Source organism: Rhinopithecus roxellana, chromosome 19 (genome assembly GCF_007565055.1).
Source record: "Rhinopithecus roxellana isolate Shanxi Qingling chromosome 19, ASM756505v1, whole genome shotgun sequence".
NCBI lineage: Eukaryota > Metazoa > Chordata > Mammalia > Primates > Cercopithecidae > Rhinopithecus > Rhinopithecus roxellana.
In genome coordinates this window covers 18949085-18971801 of record NC_044567.1, presented here as the reverse complement: position 1 = coordinate 18971801, position 22717 = coordinate 18949085, and the positions used below count along the sequence as shown (strand labels likewise).

The 22717-nt window shown below is 44.7% G+C and overlaps 1 protein-coding gene across 3 annotated transcripts in view; it reads left to right on the top strand.

Annotated features, from left to right (window-relative positions):
• Positions 1–22717, top strand: part of PHF12 (PHD finger protein 12) — a 49992-nt gene that overhangs the window by 15550 nt on the left and 11725 nt on the right. For all 3 annotated transcript variants that reach the window (XM_010378322.2, XM_030922755.1, XM_030922754.1), the window contains 5 exons: positions 12596–12668; positions 15355–15748; positions 17914–18034; positions 20078–20210; positions 21884–22048. In XM_010378322.2, coding sequence (XP_010376624.1) covers positions 12596–12668; positions 15355–15748; positions 17914–18034; positions 20078–20210; positions 21884–22048 — 886 coding nt within the window. The remainder of the gene's footprint in view (positions 1–12595; positions 12669–15354; positions 15749–17913; positions 18035–20077; positions 20211–21883; positions 22049–22717) is intronic.

The following is a 22717-nucleotide window of genomic DNA, read 5'->3' as shown; positions in this document are numbered from 1 at the left end:
TAAATTTCGTTAAATGTTCCCTCAAAGCATACACTTTAAAATTTGGGTGTATTAATGCAACTTTTAATTTAAATTAAACTTTACCCAGCACCACTTAGCTTTTCCAGGACATAAGTTTGTTTTCATTTTTAAAAGGCTGGTTCTCTGTGCTCATGGGTCCCTATATAGAGCAAGATGGCTGCTAGGAGGCTGAGGCATGATTGTGGTCCTTTCAGTGATCACCTTCACTCCCCATTTTGGCTAGTACCAACACATTTTCTGAACTGGCTGAGGGCCGCAGGGCCAGTCTGAAGGAGAATAGTCTTGTTCTGAGCACGTATTATGTTTTGCAGTTTGTCTTACACAGTGCCACTAAATATAATTGCAGGATTTTTATCTGGTAGTGGTCCTCGGATGGATGAGCCCCATGAACTGTGAAATTAAAAATCAAAACTGCTCAGTCCTATTGTTTGTTGGCTGAACACCTCTTCCCCTACCAAAAAAAGGGTGGGGATGCATACAGATGATGGTAGGGGCAGTGAACTCTTTCTTAGTCCAACTGATGTTTTATTTCAACTGAAACTGCCATAGATGGCTAGAGAGCTTCTGATTCCTGAAGAATTACCGGTTCTGACAAGAAGGACCCTACCAGTTCATGTGACTGACCTCTTTTGGAAGATAACCCGCTTAGTAGGCTGTTGGTATATTGTATATGGATATGCTATTTACATAATGTTCCTGTTAAGTATTTGTATTAAATAGAATTATTTTGTTAATCCAGAAAGAGAAAATGGAGTGTGCTTTTTCTTAAATATTTTTCATCTACTTGCTTTCTTTGGACTAAGATATACACCAAAGCTTTTAATTTGGTTAAGTGAGATTTTCACGTGTCTCAGACTGCCTTTGGCTCAAGTGTTAAAATGTCAGTGTCGCTTAGGTGGGTGTACAGTTACAAGCAACACATCAGTAACCTCATATATATTTTTTTAAAAAAAAGTCCAGAGCCCAATACCTTTTTTTTTCTTTTTTTTTGAGACGGAGTCTCACTCTGTCGCCCGGGCTAGAGTGCAGTGGCCGGATCTCAGCTCACTGCAAGCTCCGCCTCCCGGGTTCACGCCATTCTCCTGCCTCAGCCTCCCGAGTAGCTGGGACTAAGGCGCCCGCCACCTCGCCCGGCTAGTTTTTTTTTTTTTTTTTGTATTTTTTAGTAGAGACGGGGTTTCACAGTGTTAGCCAGGATGGTCTCGATCTCCTGACCTCGTGATCCGCCCGTCTCGGCCTCCCAAAGTGCTGGGATTACAGGCTTGAGCCACCGCGCCCGGCCCCCAATACCATTTTTGTCTACATGTTGTGACACAAAAAAAAGGTCTCTAAAATAAAAGGCAGTCTTTTTGCTTCCCGATCGCTTTCTCTCCCTCTACCTCTCGCCTCTTCCCTTTGTTCTCTTATTCCCCCATCCTCCCTCTTCCCTCCATTTCCAGATTGAGAAACTGCTTGTGCTGGATGGATAATTAACATGGTGCTGTGGAGCAACAGGTCCCACTGGTAGCAACTAAATCTGAAGTAAATGTTAATGTCGTGCAGGTTCACGTGTATTAATAGGCAAGGGAGGTGAGTAAGGTTAGACTCAGATCAACCACATTGGTATATGGCTTGAAATAGATCCTCTTAATTAGAGAGCCAAGAACCATGACAACTACCAACATCTTCCACTTGCAGTGTTGAGCTGCAGCCTTATTAGTGAATGCAAGGCATTCTAAATTAAAACTGGACTTTATCCTTGGGCTAACAGTTGGGATCATCAGGCTCTGGGCTTTGATTTGAATCTTTGAAACAGAGGTCTGTCAGTACAGGCATTACAGTTAGCTGAGGGATGTGTGTTTGTGGTTTTCTCCTTGATGACTCTAGAAATAGACTGATCTAGATACCCTTCTCAGCATTAGAGATGGGCCATTTGGATTTGTTTATGGAAGTCTAGGTATGTTGGAGTCATGCTGCAGAGGTTGGCTTTAGGAATTGGTTTGTATGTAAATATTACTCGTAACACTTTGTAGGCCCTCTAGGCCTCATGGAGAGCCACACCAAACTGAGAACTAGATCCTCCAATTGAATGTACAGTCTGAAGATTCAGGGCTTTATTGTTATGAACAGCTTTATAACTTACAACATGTCTTTAAGATCAGGTAGTGGTTAAAATAGTGAGCTAGGGCCAGGAGTGGTGGCTCACACCTGTAATCCCAACACTTTGGGAGGCCGAGGAGGGCGGATCACTTGAGGTCAGGAGTTCAAGACCAGCTTGGCCAACATGGTGAAACCCCATCTCTACTAAAAATACGAAAATTAGCCCATGTGTTGGTGCATGCCTGTAATTCCAGCTACTCAGGAGGCTGAGGCACAACAATCTCTTGAACCCGGGAGGCAGAGGCTACAGTGAGCTGAGATCGCACCGCTGCACTGCAGCCTGGGTGACAAAGCGAGGCTGTATCTCAAAATAAAATAAATAAAATAGTGAGTTGTAAAAGCAATGAACAGTCGCTTTCTGGCCAGGAATTGTAGACCAGGGCCTTTTAACAAATGATCTGGAAGGAAACTTATCAACAGCAGTGAAGATGGAAAGATATTCTGCAAGAGCTCTGTCTTCAGAGGGCACTGTCATTTCTGCCTATGGAAAAGAATGCCTGTCTCATAGCAATGCAGGCTGTGCTCTTTTGAAGCCAGAAAATAAAGTAGAGGTCCTTGACCTGTTGGCTAAAAAGCTTCCAAGACAAGCCAGCTCGGGTACAGAAGACAACTATTCCAGGGCTCACCATCCCAAGTACTCAGATAATTCTCAGAAGGAATTGAAAGGTTCAAACACACTGGGTGCAGTGGCTCACGCCTGCAATTCCAGCACTTTGGAAGGAAGAGGCGGGTAGATCACCTTAGGACAGGAGTCTGAGACCAGCCTGACCAAGATAGTGAAATCCCGTCTCTACTAAAAATACAAAAATTAGCTGAGCATGGTGGCGGATGCCTGTAATCCCAGCTACTCCAGAGGAGAATCGCTTGAACCCGGGAGGCAGAGGTTGCAGTGAGCAGAGATCGCACCATTGCACTCTAGCCTGGACAACAGAGCAAGACTCCATCTCCAAAAAAAAAAAAAGAAGGAAGGAAGAAAAGAAAGGTTCAAACACTATTGTGCTCTAGACAGACTTAAGCATTCATTTTCAGGAGAAATGTCCCCACTCCTAGAACCTTCCTTTTATCAGGTATTTTATCAAAATGGAGAAATATACCAGCTTCTGAAACTATGGCTTCCTCCTGAACTCCTCATGATCCTTCACTGTCTTTAAAGGCTCACTGGCTGAATTAGCATTTGTTAAATAGCTCTGAATTATGAAAAGAGTAGAAAAAAGCCCATTGTCACCTTCAGGGACCAAATGTCCAAACTTTGGGGCTCTTCGTTGATTCTGGCATCTGTAAGCAATTGAGTTTTATATGGGTCTTTATGGTAAGAATCAGTTTGTAGTTGATTATATATGGTCTCATTCCTGCATGTCCTTTTCACCTTGTCTCCAACCCATGATCCCTAAAATCAAGAACCATGTCTGAAATACCAGCACGTAGCACATTGCCTAGCCTAAAATAAACATCCAATAATGTTTGAGTGGATGGATGATTTTGATCCTCTCTCCCCAAGGCTACTTTTTTTTTTGAGGCAGGGTCTTGCTCTGAAGCCCAGGTTGGGGTACGGTGGTGTGGACACGGCTCACTTCAGTTTTGCCCTCCTGGACTCAAGTGATCCTCCTGCCTGAGCCTCCCAAGTAGCTGGGACTACAGATGCACGCCACCACATGAGCTCATTTTTGTATTTTTTGTAGAAATGGGGTCTCACCAAGTTGCCCAGCCTGGCCTCTAACTCCTGGGGTCAAGCAATCCTCCCACCTTAGCCTCCCAAAGTGCTGGGATTACAGGTGTGAGCCACAGCCTGGCCTAGGCTACTTTTTTGGTGGGGTAGATGATAATTTGTTTGCTTTGCGTTCATTTTTCAGTGTGGTACCTAGTACACTGATGAGAAAGTCATGGGTACTCAATACATATTGACTGATGCAGAAGGAAATTTTCAGCCTTGAGGTTAAGGAGGGTACCCTGATGGATATTTCACTGTGTACCCCAGAAATAAGAAAACTAAAGGTTCTTAAAAAAACAACTTGGGCTCTGAAGCATATCCCAAGAGTGAACCATAAACAAAACAACAACAACAAAAATAGCTTAGGCTCAAGATTTCAAAGAGCCAGTAACTTTGATTTGGGTTCCAACTCTGCTACTTAGTGGCTTTAGATAAGTCAGTTTCCTCACCTGTAAGACGGAAATAAGAATTATCTCAGAGTGTGGTAGTGAAGATCAAGTAAGAACATCTGTTAAAATACTTTGTGAACTATAATACCTAGATGTCAATGAAATTATCACTATGCTATTTCTAGGCTTTAGGTTAAGAAACACATTGATGTCTTTACAAAAGTAGCATCTGCTCATTATAGTGTTTTCACTGCTGAGCAGCTGAAACTCTGGTAAAGTAATCTCAGTGTTACATGACTTTTAACTTTTAATGATTTTTTTTAATAAAGGATGACCTCCAGCACCCTGCCTTCATTGATACATGAGGATGAGAGGGAGCGAGGGCAGAGTCTTTTTTTCTTGACAAGCATATCATGATTTAACGACTCTCGTGTGCTTGTAATTGTTTCAGAGTTGCACACTAGGCTTATGGGAATACCATTCTTTCAAGGAAGGAGGGGTTTTTGTTTTTGTTTTAGGAAGAGCCTCGCTCTGTCACCCAGGCTAGAGTACACTCAATACAGTCTGGGGTCACTTCAACCTCCACCTCCTGGGTTCAGTCAGTTCTCTTGCCTCCGTAGCTGGGACTACAAGTGTACACCACCACACCCAGCCAAATTTTGTATTTTAAGTAAAGACAGGGTTTTGCCATGTTAGCCGGGATGGTCTCAAACTCCTGACCTCAAGTGATTCACTCACCTTGGCTGCCCAAAGGGCTGCGATTACAGGCGTGAGCCACCCACCCAGCTGCGGAAGGAGTTTTGAGATGGGCAGCTGAGGTGGGGAGTCCTCAGAGTAAATACATGAGTACCATGAGGCTGCAGAATCTCCTTACTCCCTGAAATCCTTTCCCTGTCATCAGTATTTCTGATATGGAGCAAAACAGCCTCTTTCAGAATTGGTTCCTGAGCCTACCCCAATGACAGTGTCTTTCCTGGAACCCTTCCTCCCTTTCCTCTAAAAAATTTGCATTGAGCCGGGCGCAGTGGCCCACACATGTAATCCCAGCACTTTGGAAGGCAGAGGCAAATGGATCGTTTGAGACCAGGAGTTCAAGACCCAGTCTTCGGCAACTTAGTGAAACCCTATCTCTACAAAACATACAAAACTTAGCCCAACGTAGTGTTATGCGCCTGTGGTCCCAGCTACTTAGGAGACTGAGGTGGGAGAACTGCTTAAGCCTAGGGGGTCAGGGCTTCAGTGAGCCAGGCTGGAGTGCAGTGAGCCACTGCACTCTAGCCTGGGTGACACAGTGAGACCCTGTCTCAAAAAAAGGAAAGAAGTTTGAATTGAAAAGCTGCTTTCTAAATAGCTTGAAGGGAATTAATTGCTTGGAGCAGAGAGGAAACATGGTCATGAGAAAGCTTTATAATGGGTGATTCCTGTGTTCCAGCTGTGCCCATGATGATCATTTTCTAAGATCTTTCTTTCCTATCCATCTAATCTTAGATATTACTGCCTTCTCCCAAGATACCATCTTTTCTTTTTTTTTTTTTTTGAGACGGAGACTCACTCTGCCGCCCAGGCTGGAGTGCTGTGGCTGGATCTCAGCTCACTTACAAGCTCCGCTTCCCGGGTTCACGCCATTCTCCTGCCTTAGCCTCCCAACTAGCTGGGACTACAGGCACCCGCCACCTCACCTGGCTAATTTTTTGTATTTTTTTAGTAGAGACGGGGTTTCACCGTGTTAGCCAGGATGGTCTCGATCTCCTGACCTCGTGATCCGCCCATCTCGGCCTCCCAAAGTGCTGGGATTACAGACTTGAGCCACCGCGCCCAGCCGATACCATCTTTTCAAATTTGTTATTTCAAGATGCATGTTCTATCCCTAAGAAAGCAACAAATCTTGGCTGGGCCAAGTGTTTCATGCCTGTAATCCCAGCACTTTGGGAGGCCGAGGCAGGCAAGATCATTTGAGGTCAGGAGTTCGAGACCAGCCTGGCCAACATGGTGAAACCCCATCTCTACTGAAAAAGCAAAAATTAGCTGGACGTGGTGGCAGGCACCTGTAATCCCAGCTACTCGAGAGGCTGAGGCAGTAGGATTGCTTGAACCCAGGAGGCAGGGATTGCAGTGAGCTGAGATCACGCCACTGAACTCCATCCAGCCTGGGTGATACAGCGAGACTACATCTCAAAAAAAAAAAAAAAGCAAATCTTAAGAAGTGATAGCCTCGGCCAGGCGCAGTGGCTCACGCCTTAATCCCAGTACTTTGGGAGGCCGAGGCAGGCAGATGACAGGAGGTCAGGAGTTCGAGACCAGCCTGGCCAACATGGTGAAACCCTATCTCTAAAAAAAAAAAAGATTAGCTGGACATGGTGGCGGGCACCTGTAATCCCAGCTACTCGGGAAGCTGAGGCAGGAGAATCGCTTGAACCCAGGAGGCAGGGGTTGCAGTGAGCCGAGATCACACCACTAAACTCCATCCAGCCTGGGTGATACAGTGAGTCTACATCTCAAAAAAAAAACAAAAGCAAATCTTAAGAAGTGATGAACTTGTTGGCCAGGTGCAGTGGCTCATACCTGTAATCCCAGTACTTTGGGAGGCCGAGGTGGGCGGATCACTTGAGGTTAGGAGGTCAAGACCAGCCTGGCCAACATGGTAAAACCCCATCTCTACTGAAAATATAAAAATTAGCCAGGCGTGGCACAGTGGCTCACACCTGTAATCCCAGCACTTTAGGAGGCCCAGGCTGGCAGATCACAAGGTCAGGAGATCAAGACCATCCTGGCTGACACAGTAAAACCCCATCTCTACTAAAAATAAAAATAAATAAATAAATAAATAAAATTAGCCAGGCGTGGTGGCGGGCGCCTATAATCCCAGCTACTTGGGAGGCTGAGGCTGGAGAATGGTGTGAACCCAGGAGGCGGAGCTTGCTGTGAGCTGAGATCGCGCCACTGCACTCCAACCTGGGCGACAGAGCAAGGCTCCTCAAAAAAAAAATTTTTGGAATGATGGCCTCAGTCTTTTAAATGTTTTGTCTTCGGCCGGGCGCGGTGGCTCAAGCCTGTAATCCCAGCACTTTGGGAGGCCGAGACGGGCGGATCACAAGGTCAGGAGATCGAGACCATCCTGGCTAATACGGTGAAACCCCGTCTCTACTAAAGAATACAAAAAACTAGCCGGGCGACAAGGCGGGCGCCTGTAGTCCCAGCTACTTGGGAGGCGGAGGCAGGAGAATGGCGTGAACCTGGGAGGCGGAGCTTGCAGTGAGCTGAGATCCGGCCACCGCACTCCAGCCTGGGCGACAGAGCCAGACTCCGTCTCAAAAATAAATAAATAAATAAATAAATAAATAAATAAATAAATAAATAAATAAATAAATGTTTTGTCTTCATCTGGGAGACAATGCTTGGGTTTCCCTGGACTACTCCCTAAATTTAGCCCCTATCCATACTTTAGGGCAGACTTAACAAAAGGAGCCTATGGTCATTATCTAGAATTCTGAGAAATGTGTGGTTTTCTTTGTTTGTTTGTTTTTTGTTGTTATTTTTGAGACAGGGTCTCACTCCGTTGCCCAAGCTGGAGTGCAGTGGCACGATCACGGCTCACTGTAGCCTCTACCTCCCAGGCTCAGGTGATCCTCCCACCTCAGCCTCACAAGTAGCTGGGGCTGGAGGCGCATGCTACCTCACCTGGCTAATTTTTTGTATTTTTAGTAGAGGCGGGGTTTCACCATGTCACCCGGCCAGAGGTGTGTTCTTAAACTTGGTAACTCTAAAAGTGATCCTTTAGAAACCAGCAAGATACGCCCAGGCATGGTGACTCACGCCTGTAATCCCAGCACTTTGGGAGGCCGAGGCAGGTGCCGATCATGTGAGGTCAGGAGTTCGAGACCAGCCTGACTAACATAGAGAAACCCCATCTGTACTAAAAATATAAAATTAACCAGGCGTGGTGGTGCATGCCTGTAATCGGAAAGCTGAGGCAGGAGAAGCACTTGAACCTGGCAGGCACAGGTTGCGGTGAGCCAAGATCGCGCCATTGCACTCCAGCCTGGGAAACAAGAGTGAAACTCCATCTCAAAAAAAAGAAAAAAGAAAATAAACCAGCAAGATGCTACTTCTGAGAGCCTCTTAATACAAGTTTTAAGCATTTTACCCCTGTGTCAAGATAAACGAGATTAAAAATCAAATTGTTTAAAGAAGAATAAAATGAGTAGAGGTGGGATGGTTCAGTAAGTTCAGGTTTGCCAGTATGGACTTAGACTCCTGTTTTATCTCATTGGTTGGTAACTTAGAAAACATAAGTAATTTCATGTATGACTTAACCAACAAAACAGATGCCTGCCCAGTTGCATTACCTTGCCTCATAGCTTTGAAGGATTACACTCACTTCCTAGAAGCCCATTCTTTAGTGTTCCCCAGTCTTTAAAGCTTTATTGAGTACCTACTACATGCCAGGCATTGTACAGGGTGTGGAGGTACAAAGGCAAATGAGGCATGGAGAAGGGGATTCAGACATGTAATGGTTTGAATACAGCGTGGTGCAGAAGTACTCTGGCGAACCAGAGACCTTCAGAGAAAGCTTTCTGGAAAGAATACCTGACTTGAGTCTCAAAAGATAAAGAGTTTACCAGGTGAAGCAGTTGGGGAAGAGTGATGTAGTTGTGGGTAGTAGCCCTGGAGTAAGCAGAGACAACAGATGAGAAGCAGTATGGGCTGTGTAGGGAGCCGGCCAACTGATCGAGCTGGAGAAAGAAGAGGGTTCTGGCCACAGGGGTCTTATCTTCAATACTGAGGAGCTTGAACTTTATCTTGTAATGGGTCGGGGAGGGGCATCATTGAAGGGCTTTTAAATCAGGAGAGTGATATGATGGGAATTGTGTCTTGGATAATCATTCTGCCAGCAAGGTTGAGAATAGATTGAGGAAAGCCTGAAGGGTGGCCGAGAGACCATTCACGTCTTGGTGAAAGATCTAAGCCCATTCCACCTTACCTTACCCTTCTCTACTTTGAATGTTTGATGTAGGATATCTTGGTACAAAGCCAGTGGGCAGATGAACAGAAGTGATGAGAAACAGAATCAGAAGTGACACCCTTCAGGGTTAATCTTGATAGGACAGCTACTGAAGCATAGCAGAGTCTGTAGGCCTTTGAAAATTACTTGCATGCATTTCAGTAGTTTAGATATGGCCTTTTGCAGAATTACATTGGCAAGAATGAGCAGAGACTTAAGGTGACATTCACCTGTGATCCTCTTGGGCTTGGACACCTGTCCTAGCAGGCCATTGTTTTTCCAGTTTCCTGATTCCTGGTAAGCATCCTCCTGAGATTTCACTAAGGAAACAGGAAGCAAGGGAAGTAATGAGCTGTGAAGCCTTGGTGGGCATCTGACATGTATGCTTAGGGCTCTGGGGAAACAGGGAGCTAAGAAAATTTGCCAAGTCAAGTGCTATTTTATGTAGAAATGGTAAAACAGCATAACTTTAAGTGCTGAGAAAATAAGTAGAGTCCTTGTATAGTAAAAATACTCAAGTTTTTTTTTTTGTTTTTGTTTTTTTACTATTTCTCCCATTCTTCGAAGAAAAATTTCCTGCGTACCATTCCAAGTAGGTTACTTAACCAAGAACCCAAAGATAGGAATTTCTTTTTTTTTTTTGAGAGAGAGTTTCACTCTTGTTGCCCAGGCTGGAGTGTAATGGCATGATCTCGGCTCAGCGTAATCTCCGACCCCTCGGTTCAAGCGGTTCTCCTGGGCTCAGCCTCCCGAGTAGCTGGGATTACAGGTGTGTGCCACCATGCCCAGCTAATTTTGTATTTTTAGTAGATATGGGGTTTCTCCATGTTGGTCAGGCTGGTCTTGAACTCTCGACCTCAGGTGATCCACCCGCCTCCACCTCCCAAAGTGCTGGGATTACAGGCGTGAGCCACTGTGCCTGGCATCAAAGATAGGAATTTCTTAAGCACAGATGTAGTCTGTTTTGTTTTTTGTTTTTGAGACGGAGTCTTGCTCTGTCGCCCAGGCTGGAGCGCAGTGGCACTGTCTCGGCTCACTGCAACCTCTGCTTCCCAGGTTCAAGCCATTCTCCTGCCTCAGCCTCCTGAGTAGCTGGGACTACAGGTGCGCGCCACCACCCCCAGCTAATTTTTGTATTATTGGTAGAGACAAGATTTCACCATGTTGGCCAGGCTGTTCTCAAACTCCTGACTTCGTGTTCTGCCTGCCTTGGCCTCCCAAAGTGCTGGGATTACAGGCTTAAGCCATCATGCCTGGCCTGTTTTTTGCTTGTTTGTTTGTTCGTTTGTTTATTTTGAGATGGAGTTTCGCTCTTGTTGCCCAGGCTGGAATGCAATGATGTAATCTCAGCTTACTGCAACTTCTACCTCCTGCGTTCAAAGGATTCTCCTACCTCAGCCTCCCAAGTAGCTGGGATTACAGGTGCCCACCACCACACCCAGCTAATTTTTGTATTTTTAGTAGAGATGGGGTTTCACCATGTTAGCCAGACTGGTCTCGAACTTCTGATCTCAGGTGATCTGCTGTGTGCACAACCTCTATATTATAAAGATACGAGAAGGGAAGAGATCCAATCATTGTCCTAGTCCCTCTAATAAAATAAATAAGAGAACTACTGAAATGGGCAAAGCATGAGAAGTGCCAAAAGAGAGCTAAACCATGCAGTAAGAGGTCCAAGATACAGGAGTAATATGAACTCATGGAAAAGCTGTTTGGTTATCTATTGTTGCATGACAAACTACACCAAAACTCAGTGGCCTGGTACAGAAACTCGTTATTATCTCTCACAGTTCTGAGGGTTGCCTGGGCTCTGCTGGGTGGCTTTTCTGTTTCACATGATGCTGGCTGGGACTGCAGTAATTTGGAGGCTTCACTGAACTGGTATGTCACATACCATGACTCACTCACATAGCAGTAGTTGCTGCTGTGTGTTGGCTTGGAGTTCAGCTGAAGCTGTTTTTTTGTTTTTTGTTTTCTCAAGATGGAGTTTCGCTCTGTTGCCCAGGCTAGAGTGCAGTGGTGTGATCTTGGCTCACTGTAACCTCCACCTCCCAGGTTCAAGCACTTCTTCTGCCTCAGCCTCCCAAATAGCTGGGATTACAGGCATGTGCCACCATACCTGACTAATTTTTATATTTTTAGTAGAGATGGGGTTTTGCCATGTTGGCCAGGCTGATCTTGAACTCCTGACCTCAAGTGATCCACCAGCCTCAGCCTCCCAAAGTGCTGGGATTCCAGGTGTGAGTCACCACGCCCGACCCAAAACTGTTGATTGGAATACCTTGTCTCCTCCATGTCCTCTCTCATAGCATGACAGCAGGGCTCTAAGATGGAACTTTCCAAGCATATTTTTTGAAAAGTAGAATCTGCAGATCTCTTAAGGCCCAGCTTTGGAAGTTGCAACATTGTCACCTCTGCTGCATTCTGTGATCAAAGCAAGTCATAAGACAAGCACAATTCAAGAGGAGGGAAAGGGACTACCTGTGGATGGGAGGCAGAGCAAATAATTTGCAGTTGTCTTTAATCCATCACAGCTGATTGAGACAGATATGAAAGGATGAATAGAGTTTTGACAGGCATAGCTTTCTAAAGGAAGGGTATTCTAGAGGAAGAAATAGGAAGTCTTCCATTTGATTAGTGGGAAGAGCACCTGAAGGGGTCTGGGAAGATGGAATGGGACCATGTGACAGGGCTTTGAACAGCAGTTAGAAAAGCTTGGCCCTACACTAACAGGCTTTAAGAAAACAGTGTGGGCCGGGCGCGGTGGCTCAAGCCTGTAATCCCAGCACTTTGGGAGGCCGAGACGGGCGGATCACGAGGTCAGGAGATCGAGACCATCCTGGCTAACACGGTGAAACCCTGTCTCTACTAAAAAAATACAAAAAACCAGCCGGGCGAGGTGGCGGGCGCCTGTAGTCCCAGCTACTCGGGAGGCTGAGGCAGGAGAATGGCGTAAACCTGGGAGGCGGAGCTTGCAGTGAGCTGAGATCCGGCCACTGCAATCCAGCCCGGGCGACAGAGCGAGACTCCGTCTCAAAAAAAAAAAAAAAAGAAAACAGTGTGGAGGACCTCTCAGTTATTTTATTATACCTTTCCCTACAAACCCAGTGTTAATAGCTCTGGATTTGACTTCTGCCTCTGAGGCGTGGGAAGGGATGCTCACTCCTTAGGTTATTATGAGTGATGCTGACTTAGGCATTTTGAAGGAGGAGACAACCCTAGCAGTCCTGCAGACCTGTCCACAATAGGAGTTTACGAACATGAAAACCTAGCTAGGCTTTTCCTACTGCCTCAAAGGGCTAGTTACTTAGTCTTGCCCTTGTCTGTTCCCCACAGTAACCCTCCACTGAGTGAAGAAATGTTACCTCCTGGAGAGTGGATGTGTCACCGGTGCACTGTTCGCCGAAAGGTAATAATGCTGCTTTCTGAAGACTGTCCAGAAAGCCTGATCCAGAGCACTGATATGCTAGAGCTAAGACGACCTAGCCCTGAAGGCATTCTTGTCCCTTCTTCTTGTCTCTTCCAGCCCTGGAATCACCCCACTCTTCCCATGGTGACTGTTTGGAATCCAGTAGGGCCTAAAAATCCAAACATGGGCTGCTGAAATGGGCAGAAGAGGTGTGTTAACTTACTGAGCCGTGTTTAGTCACTAGTGACAGGAGTAGTCTTATCTTCTTGTTAACCTCCTAATAAGTGGCCTGAATGTGGCAGCCTTATCCATGACTGAAGAACGAAGGCTGCTTCTCCAGCCTGATGGAAAATGGAGTTTTCTGTCACCCCAAGGCAAATAAGTCACTGGTATCCAGAGACTTGTCATACTGACGGAGAGGATTTTGAACCCATTTGTACCCCAAGTTGCCTAATCTTTCTTTAGCTTCCTGTCCTTCAGCTTTGATAATTCAGTACTGGCTTCAAGAATATGGTTTATTATTTTCTACTTTCAGAACTCTTGTGGGCAACAAAAGCTATATTCTCCCTTATTAAAAAAGGAAGTAGGTGTGCTTGCGCCCAGATTATGATTGACCCAACCCTCAAATTATAGGCTATGGATTAGAATTTGTGCATTGTAATCCACCCCCCTGTGCTCCCCACACTAATTATACACCAAGCAACTTTCCTATGTTGTGACCTCACCTCTATTTGCCTGGTCCCCGAACGTGATGTCACAATGAATGATGACTTCCTTGGTTGCAGAAACAGGATGAGATGATTCAGGTTGTGGTTTATGTGTGTAACAGTTTCAGCCTTTAAGAAAGAAAGTAAACAAGCAGACATTATTTTTCAAATATGTGCATAAGGGTTCATATTAAAAAGCAAGCCAAAGCCAAGTCAACCACCTAACCACAGCTGTGGTTAAATTTCTCCATAAACCAAGCTATCTTCCAGCCTCTCCACCTTCCAAGATCCTTTCCTGTGCATCCCTAATTAGGTAAGAGCAGGGCCAGTTAGAGGCACCTGCCAGCTAAGAGCCCTCTCAAACTTGCCACTCAAAAAAGCTGGACCTGAAAAGGTTTAGGGGAGCTGAAGGAAAAGAGGTAAAGAGGGTGGAGAAAAGGAAATACTATGTTAGTTTGTATGGCAGGTGTTTTAATTATGTTATCCCATTATCTATTCATCCAGCCATAGATGGATACCGAATGCTGGCAGTAGATTTCCATTTTAGAAAGGAAGAAACGGAGGCTCAAAAATGTAGATTAACTTTCCCAAGGACTCAAAGGAATTGACAGAACCAATATTTAAACCAAATTCTCTCATTCCAAACCTCTGTTACGTCTTCATCAGTTTTCTAGGAGCAGAGCTACTTGTTGGGGATTATAGTATGCCCTTTTCTAACAGGGCACTTCTCCTAAGATGCCTCTTACCTTTCACATGGACCTCTTTGCCTACCAGTACCAAGTCTGCCTTTTCCACCATCACCAGCACTGCTCCCCTTTGGCCCCCTGTATTTACACTGAAGTGAACTGAAATAATACATCCTCTGGCCTTCATCAGCTCCTGACATTCAGGTCCTATCATGATTCGTAGTGGAAGCACTAGGTCCTACTCCAACTCCAAATTATCTCTTTCATATATATGACCCTTTTTACCTCCCTCTACCATATCCCTGAGAGGAGAAGGAGAAAGATTTTTCTGTCTCATTTTACAGATGAAGAAATTCTTGCCCACCAGCATGAGTCACCACAAGGTCAGAGGGAATCAGTGGCAGAAGTAGGACAAGATCACAGGTCTCCTACCTGGAGATCAGTGTTAAACCTTCATTTGACCACTCTATTTGGAGTCCTGGAAGAAAATGTTCTATCAGATAGATATCCAGTCCTACTGAGTACACTTAATCTTTTTCCATTTCCTCACTTTCTAATAAGTGTCACTTATTTTGAGCAAAGTTTTTAAAACCATTCAGGAGGTCAGGAGGCTCTATAGTGATCTCATTTTTTTTTTTTTTTTTTGAGATGGAATCTTGCTCTGTTGCCCAAGCTGGAATGCAGTGGCGCAATCTCAGCTCACTGCAACCTCTTCCTTCCAGGTTCAAGCGATGCTCCTGCCTCAGCCTCCTGAGTAGCTGGAATTACAGCCGTGTGCCACCACACCCAACTGATTTTTGTGTTTTTAGTAGAGACGGGGTTTCACCATGTTGGCCAGGCTGGTCTTGGACTCCTGACCCCAGGTGATCTGCCCACCTCAGCCTCCCAAAGTGCTGGGATTACAGACATGAGCCACTGTGCCTGGCCCATTGATTTTTACTATTAGTCTCACTAAATTTATTCTCACTGTGTTACCTTTTTAGCCCTTTACCCTATACTTTATAGATGTTGTATGTCATATGATGAGTTAGTGTTAATGATATATATTTTGTATAGTTATTCCTAACTTTCCATGCTTTTTGGTGATTCTCTGATGCAACAGTTTTGTCAGCTTTAGTTCAATTATAGTTGTGTCAACTTTAACAGACCAGTGTTCCAAGTCACCAGGTAGATGAGTCTGTCATATGTGAAGGCCTTTTACAGTTTTGGTTAGTGGTCTACCAGGACTTTGTAGCACCCATCTCTTTGTTTCATGGTACTTTTCATGATCGGCCCACCTGTTCATTTGCACAGAAACGAGAGCAGAAAAAGGAGCTTGGTCATGTCAATGGACTGGTGGACAAATCTGGCAAACGGACTACATCCCCCAGCAGTGACACTGACTTGTTGGACAGATCGGCCGGCAAAACTGAACTAAAGGCCATTGCCCATGCTCGGATCCTGGAAAGGAGAGCCAGCAGGCCTGGCACGCCCACATCCAACGCCAGCACAGAGACCCCCACCTCTGAGCAGAATGATGTCGACGAAGACATCATTGACGTGGATGAGGAACCAGTAGCAGCGGAGCCAGACTATGTGCAGCCCCAGCTGAGGCGGCCCTTTGAGCTGCTGATTGCTGCCGCCATGGAGCGGAACCCCACCCAATTTCAGTTGCCCAATGAACTGACTTGTACCACTGCACTACCAGGTCAGCCAAACCATCATCATATCCCTCCCCAACCCCAGTTTCCCCGAAGGACCAGCACAAAAGCAGTGCTGCCTGTGGAGTCACTGTTCATGTAGCTACTGTCTTGGGTTCCTGTTCCTGGTTCTGCTTGGAGAGATCTTTGAAGGTCTTAGCCATTACAGAGCTTACTCAGTTTTCCATTTTCTCAGTTTCTGAACTCCTTTCCTACCCCGCCCCAGAATTATCTTTTCCTTTTTTTTTTTTTTTTTTTTTTTTTTTTTTTTGAGAAAGAGTCTCACTTTGTCACTGAGGCTGGAGTGCAGTGGTGCGATCTCAGTTCACTGCAACCTCCGCCTCCCAGGTTCAAGCAATTCTCGTGCCTCAGCCTTCCAAGTAGCTGGGACTACAGGCGCATGCCACCATGCCTGGCTAATTTTTGTATTTTTAATAGAGATGGGATTTCACCATGTTGGTTAGGCTGGTCTTGAACTCCTGACCTCAGGTGATCCACCCACCTCGACCTCCCAAAGTGCTGGGATTACAGGTGTGAGTCACCACACCTGGCCCCAGAATTATCTTTAAAAATATAGATAGATAGATAGATAGATAGATAGATAGATAGATAGATAGATGTATATTATACATTCACATGGTTCAAACATCAAAAAATATTAAGGGCTACAATGAAAATTTCCCTCCCACCCATCTGCCATTTGCCTACTTTCCACCTTCCTGCTCTTCACAGGTAACCACTGGTTGATTCTTCTCAAATTTCTTTGTGCATGTAAAAGCAAATACAGATATATGCTGATTAATTTCCCCTTAAGTAACATACTAGGTAACCCATTCTACATCTTGCTTTTTTTGTTGTTGTTTTCACTTTAAAATATTTTCTTGAAGTCTTTTTATATTAATATAGTTTTTTTTTTTTTTTTTTTTTGAAACAGTCTTGCTCTGTCACCCAGGCTGCACTGCACTGTGGTGCAGTGGTATGACCACAGCTCAAGTAATCCTCCCACCTCAGCCTCCCAAGTAGCTGGGACCACAGGTGCACACCACCACACCCAGCTAATTTTTATATTTTTTATAGAGACAGGGTCTCACAATGCTGCCAGGACTGGTCTCCAACTGTGCTCACATGATCCTCCTGCTTCAGAGGCTCCCAAAGTGCTGGGATTATAGGCATGAGCCACTGCACCTGGCCTTCTCACTTTTTTTAATGGTTTCATAGTAGTTCATTATACAGATACGTGATTATTTATTTAACCAATTTTCTATTAATGGACATTTAGGTTCCAAATCTTTTGTTACTACTGGTAGTGTTTCAGTGAATAACTTTGTAAATACATTATTGTATACATGTATAGATGTGTGACTATATCTATAGGACAATAAAATTGCTGGGTCAAAACTATGCATTTATAGTTTTGATAGATATTGCCAAATTGTCCTCCATTCTTTTTTCTTTTTTTTTTTAAGTCCTGGCTTCTTGATACCGTGAAGCTTCTAGGTCTTACTTTTTCCTCCCAGAGAAAGTGAAATTGGTAGACTTAAGAAGAATGCATATGGAATCAAAGCTTCTCTGATTTTTATGAAAATGTGGGCCAGGTGTGGTGGCTCACACCTGTAATCTTGGTACTTTGAGAGATCAAGACAGGAAGATCGCTTGAGACCAGGAATTGGAGACCAGTCTGGGCAACATGATGAGACCCTGTCTCTCAAAAAATAAAAATAAAAAAGTTAGCTGAGTTTGGTGGCCCACACCTGTAGTCCTGGCTAATATGGAGGCTAAGGCAGGAAGGTTGCTTGAGCCCAGTAGTTCAAGGTTGCAGGCCAACTCCACAGAATAGTCCTTGTTGACTACATGACTTGGACATTTACATTTCTTAGGTTACCAGTATCTAACCTAGCATTTCTGACCGTTTTATGTTTGCAAAACAGTTAGATGTGTTTCTGCCATAGAACAGATGACTTCTGATTCTGACTTATGTATTAGTCTCTTTTTTTTCTTCCTTTCTCATTCTTTTTTCTAACTTAAAATCAATCCCAGGGGCCTTAGAGAGAAATCCACGCCTAGGTCATGGCACATGCTTAAGATCCATTTTTGTCACTTAATGTTGTTTCCATATTGCAGGCTAGGAACTCAGAAGCCAGGGATAGCTCAGCACCATCACTTTCTTTTCTAGGTTCTAGCAAGAGGAGAAGAAAGGAGGAAACAACAGGGAAAAATGTTAAGAAGACACAGCATGAATTAGATCACAATGGTCTCGTTCCCTTACCGGTCAAAGTCTGCTTCACGTGTAACAGGTATTTTCTTTCATACTAAGGGGCTCTTTCTCATACTTAGCAAATGATACTTTTTCTCTCATCACCTCTTCCAGACCAGGTATGTTAAATGGGAACAGCCCATATTCGGATAGTATGAGTAAACGGAGACTGACTAATGGACTGATGAGAGCCTTTAATGTGTATGTGTTAACAACATATTTTCTGAAGAATCACAGTATAAGAGTACTGTGAACTGTGTTGAGGCCGAGCACGGTGGCTCATGCCTGTAATCTCAGCAATTTGGGAGGCCAAGGCAGTCAGATTGTTTGAACCTGGGAACTTGAGATCAGCCTGGACAACACAGTGAAACCGTGTCTCTACAAAAAAAAAATTTTTTTTAATGAGCCAGGTAGTATGGTGATACGCACCTGTAGTCCCAGCTACTCGGGAGGCTTAAGCAGATTAGCCCTGGAGGCTAAACTGTGATCATGCCACTGCACTCTAGCCTGGACAACAGAGCGAGACCCTGTATTTTAAAAACAAAAACAATTACGCCTGTAATCCCAGCACTTTGGGAGGCCGAGGCGGGCGGATCACGAGGTCAGGAGATCAAGACCATCCTGGCCAACATGATGAAATTCCATCTCTACTAAAAATACAAAAATTAGCTGGGCATGGTGGCATAGCACCTGTAGTCCCAGCTGCTCCAGAGGCTGAGGCAGGAGAATCACTTGAACCCGGGAGGCGGAGGTTGCAGTGAGCTGAGGTCACGTGCCACTGCACTCTAGCCTGGTGACAGAGTGAGATTCCATCTCAAAAAAACTGTGTTTAGACACTAGAACGAGAGGAGTTGGACTTAAACTAAACATTAACTTGAATCACTAAAGATAAGTTTAAAAGTAGTATAAGGATCTATGATAGTGTATATTGGACTGGATAACTTCCAAAAGCCCCTAGGGCTGCCCCAGTCTGGGACACAGGTTTCCTTCAAACAGGATCTCTTTGACAGAAACCAGCTGCTTCAGTTACTAAAGCTGGACTTGTTGGCTTAGGTCTGTTAGAAGTACTGTATTATGGTCAGAGCAGAGTAGTAAGAGAAAGTAACTATCAAAAAGAAATATTTCACAGCAAAAGCTATAGGGAAAGGGAACTAGATAGCAGAGTGGCAGAACTCTGAGCCAGGACAAACTGTGGCTCCAGTGCATCTTGGGGACCCCAGAAGTATTGTAGTTACAAATCGTAGTTGTAATTTGCTTAGTCCTCCTCCCTTGAACCCTGCTTACATGAATATATTACAAAATCATCTTTCCAGCACACCTCTAATTGTCAGTTCTGCTGAGTGCTTCATACAGAAGATAAATATTTGCTTGCTATAGTTAAGACTCCAGAAAGGTTGCTAGTGATTTTTTAATGAAGTAGCCTCTCTCTTTTAAGAAGTAGGAAGATCAGAGCAGAGTTCACTGTTTTCCCCCAGTGAGTACTGAACATTGATCATCCCTGCTCTGTACTCCAACTAAACATTCACTTTCCCACAAGACACATTCTTCTTAGAAAAGAGAATAATGGAGAACCTAATGGGAGCCCCCAAATCCATCCATCTGGCTTTTTTTTTTTTTTTTTTTTTTTTTTTTTTTTTTTTTTTTTTTTTAAGATAGAGTCTTGCTCTGTAACCCAGGCTGGAGTGCAGTGGTGCCATCTTGGCTTGCTGCAACCTCTGGCCTCCTGGGTTCAAGCGATTCTCCTGCCTCAGCCTCCCGAGTAGCTGGGATTACAGGCGCCCACCACCACGCCCGGCTAATTTTTTGTATTTTTAGTAGAGACAGGGTTTCCCGTGTTGGTCAGGCTAGTCTCGATCTCCTAACCTCAGGTGATCCGCCTACCTCGGCCTCCCAGAGTGCAGGGATTAGGCGTGAGCCATCGTGCCAGCCCCATCCATCTTTCTAATCATGAGTGTAACTGAATCACTGGAGGAAGATGTGGGAGAATGTTAGGATTAAGAAGACAAGGCTATTCCACAGGTCAAGAGTTAGTTTGAATTTTCCTTTTCTTGCCACAGAAATGGCCTACATCTCTATTTTGCAGGAGTTGCCGCGTGGCTCCTCTCATCCAGTGTGACTATTGCCCTCTCCTGTTTCACATGGACTGCCTCGAGCCGCCGCTCACTGCCATGCCCCTGGGCAGATGGATGTGTCCAAATCACATCGAACATGTAGTGGTAAGCACAGCAATGTCCATTCAGTCCTCAACAGGCATAGCTGGAGCGTGGACTGATTAGTAGAAAGCCTATTAAGGTCAGCTTGGTGCCAAGTTTACCACATATTTACCAAATATTTGACATATTTCAGCTATGCTTTTTCTCACAATGTTTTGTTTCGGCTACCCACACAGACTTAACTCACTAGTGCTTTGCTGTTTGTAAGTGACTTCTCCTAGAGAGAATTAAGCAGTTGATGTTACAGCCCTAAAAGGGGAGTATATTAGATCCAACCTTAAGGAAATAAATCGTTGGCTGTCTGGGGTACATGTGTCCCAGGCACCAAATGAAGTTCAGTAAATAAGCTGTTGAATGAATAATGGTGTGAAGGTTCCTATTGCTTTATCTTCCAAGAGTCTTGGGTTTATTTTCCAGACTGAGGCTAGAACAGAGCTGTCACTTGCTATCTCCAAAATAAGTTTAGGACATCTCTTTATAGGCAGTTAGAACAGTCACTCACAAGATTGAATGGGAGAGGATTTGAGAAGGAGGAGCTCCCTCATAAGAGCAACCTTCCAGATTAAAAGGGCTACTGCTTAAGACATTGTCAAATGATGATAACCATGGAATGACCGTTGGCATTCATGGCAATGTGCTGCTGACCTTACACTGAGAGGAACCTCCGTTAAAGATTTGCACTCGGTTAAAGATTTGCACACATGGAAGAGAAGAGTTACTTTGTGTTCTTTTGACTCATGCCACTCAAAAATTTTTCTAGGAGGAAAATCTAGTCTTGTTTTGCTTCCTTGTATGTCTCCTTGTCTTGTTTTGCTTCCTGATGAACCGAAATAAAATGACCATAAGCAGTTTACCCAAATATGAAACTTAAAGAGCAGCTTTCTAGCAGTTGACAACTTCTTAGTTGGTTACATTTTTACTAGCCACTGAAAGGTTTTTCCTGATTTATGAATTAGGAAGCTGCCACAACAGGTCCTTTCTTTTGAATTAAAATGTAGGGGCCCAGATGTAGAAGAGGAAAAGCGGCATAATTTCTGTATACCTTCTGTATATTATTGCAGAAACTCTTCTTTCTTTTCTCCCTTTGGCCTCTAAGAGCAATCCAGGGTTTTCCCTTCCAGTAGAGGAAGACTGATATCAAGATGGGTTAACTTACGCTCCTTGGTACCATGGAGTAGGAATAGAGCAGAGCACACAGAGTTCTGGTTCTGACCCAGTTGTCAGCCAAGCTCCTATGTAGAACACAGTCCTGCTTTTCCTGTGAGAGAGGCCCTTACTGGGAAGGGAGTCTGGATCTCTTAAGGGTCAAAGCATATGTCTCCTCTGAAACCTGTGCTGCTATTAGAGGACCCTGCAAAGGCTTCTCTGAGCTGGAACAGAAGACTGTTAGAGGCTGAATTTGGAAGGGCACTTCTTGCTTGATTTCTCCTGCCTTCCTTAAGGCTCTCTAGGGAGCAGGAACATACTGGCTTTCTTCCACTGTACTGGGCAGGGCTAAGTAGGAAGTCTCTTCCATGTTCCCTTGCTCTCTGACAAGAGTGCTGACATCCTGGTCCCTAATTGAGGGAACCCATGTGGCCAAGGGCTTCTAGTTTTTAAACGCAGGGAATGGGGTTAACTGGGACAGGAGGTGCCTTTTGAGGCCCACCACAGGGTTGTGTCTGCTTTGTCCCTAGCTGAACCAGAAGAATATGACACTGAGCAATCGGTGCCAGGTGTTTGATCGTTTCCAGGACACCATTTCGCAGCATGTCGTCAAAGTGGACTTCCTGAACCGAATCCACAAGAAGCACCCCCCTAACCGGCGTGTGCTCCAGTCAGTCAAAAGAAGAAGCTTGAAGGTAAGTCACAATCAGGGACAGGCAAGATGGTGGTCTGCCTGCCATCATGGGTTAGACAGAGGATCACTGTCCCGGTTTTACAGGCAGGGAAACTGAAGCCCCAGAGATGTGTTTGTGGTGTCTAGTGAGTAATGAATGTGACCTTCATTTTAATACTTGGGGATGATGGTCAGGATTATGAGGGCCAAACCTCAAGTTAGCCTTTGAAGTCTACCAGTGTCTAGTTTTCCAAAGGATAAGCACTCTTCAGCCCATCCCACCAAACCCAAATGTGCTCCATTGTTACTGCCACCCTCACCTAATGCTCATTCTATCTGTTTCTGTTGGATGGTCTCTGTCCACGAGGCAAGGTAAAGGTGGGGGTGATTAAGCAGAAAGAGCCACGTGGAAGGTGAAGAGCTAATCCCAGCTTAGGAACTTAAGCGGAAAATATCTAAAGGAAAGTTAAATCTGTTTTTCCAGGCTGCTGTTAATATATCACCAATACTCCAAATTGTAGCATAGCTGTAATAATACCTAACATTTATATGCACTTGACGTTGACCAAAGTGTGTTTACAGAGACTGACAGAAAAATTTCCCTTGAAAAGCATTTGGTGGTAGTGAGGATGTTTTTAAACCATTCAGTCCCCTCATTCAGTTAACCTAGAGGGCCCAACACTATATACCC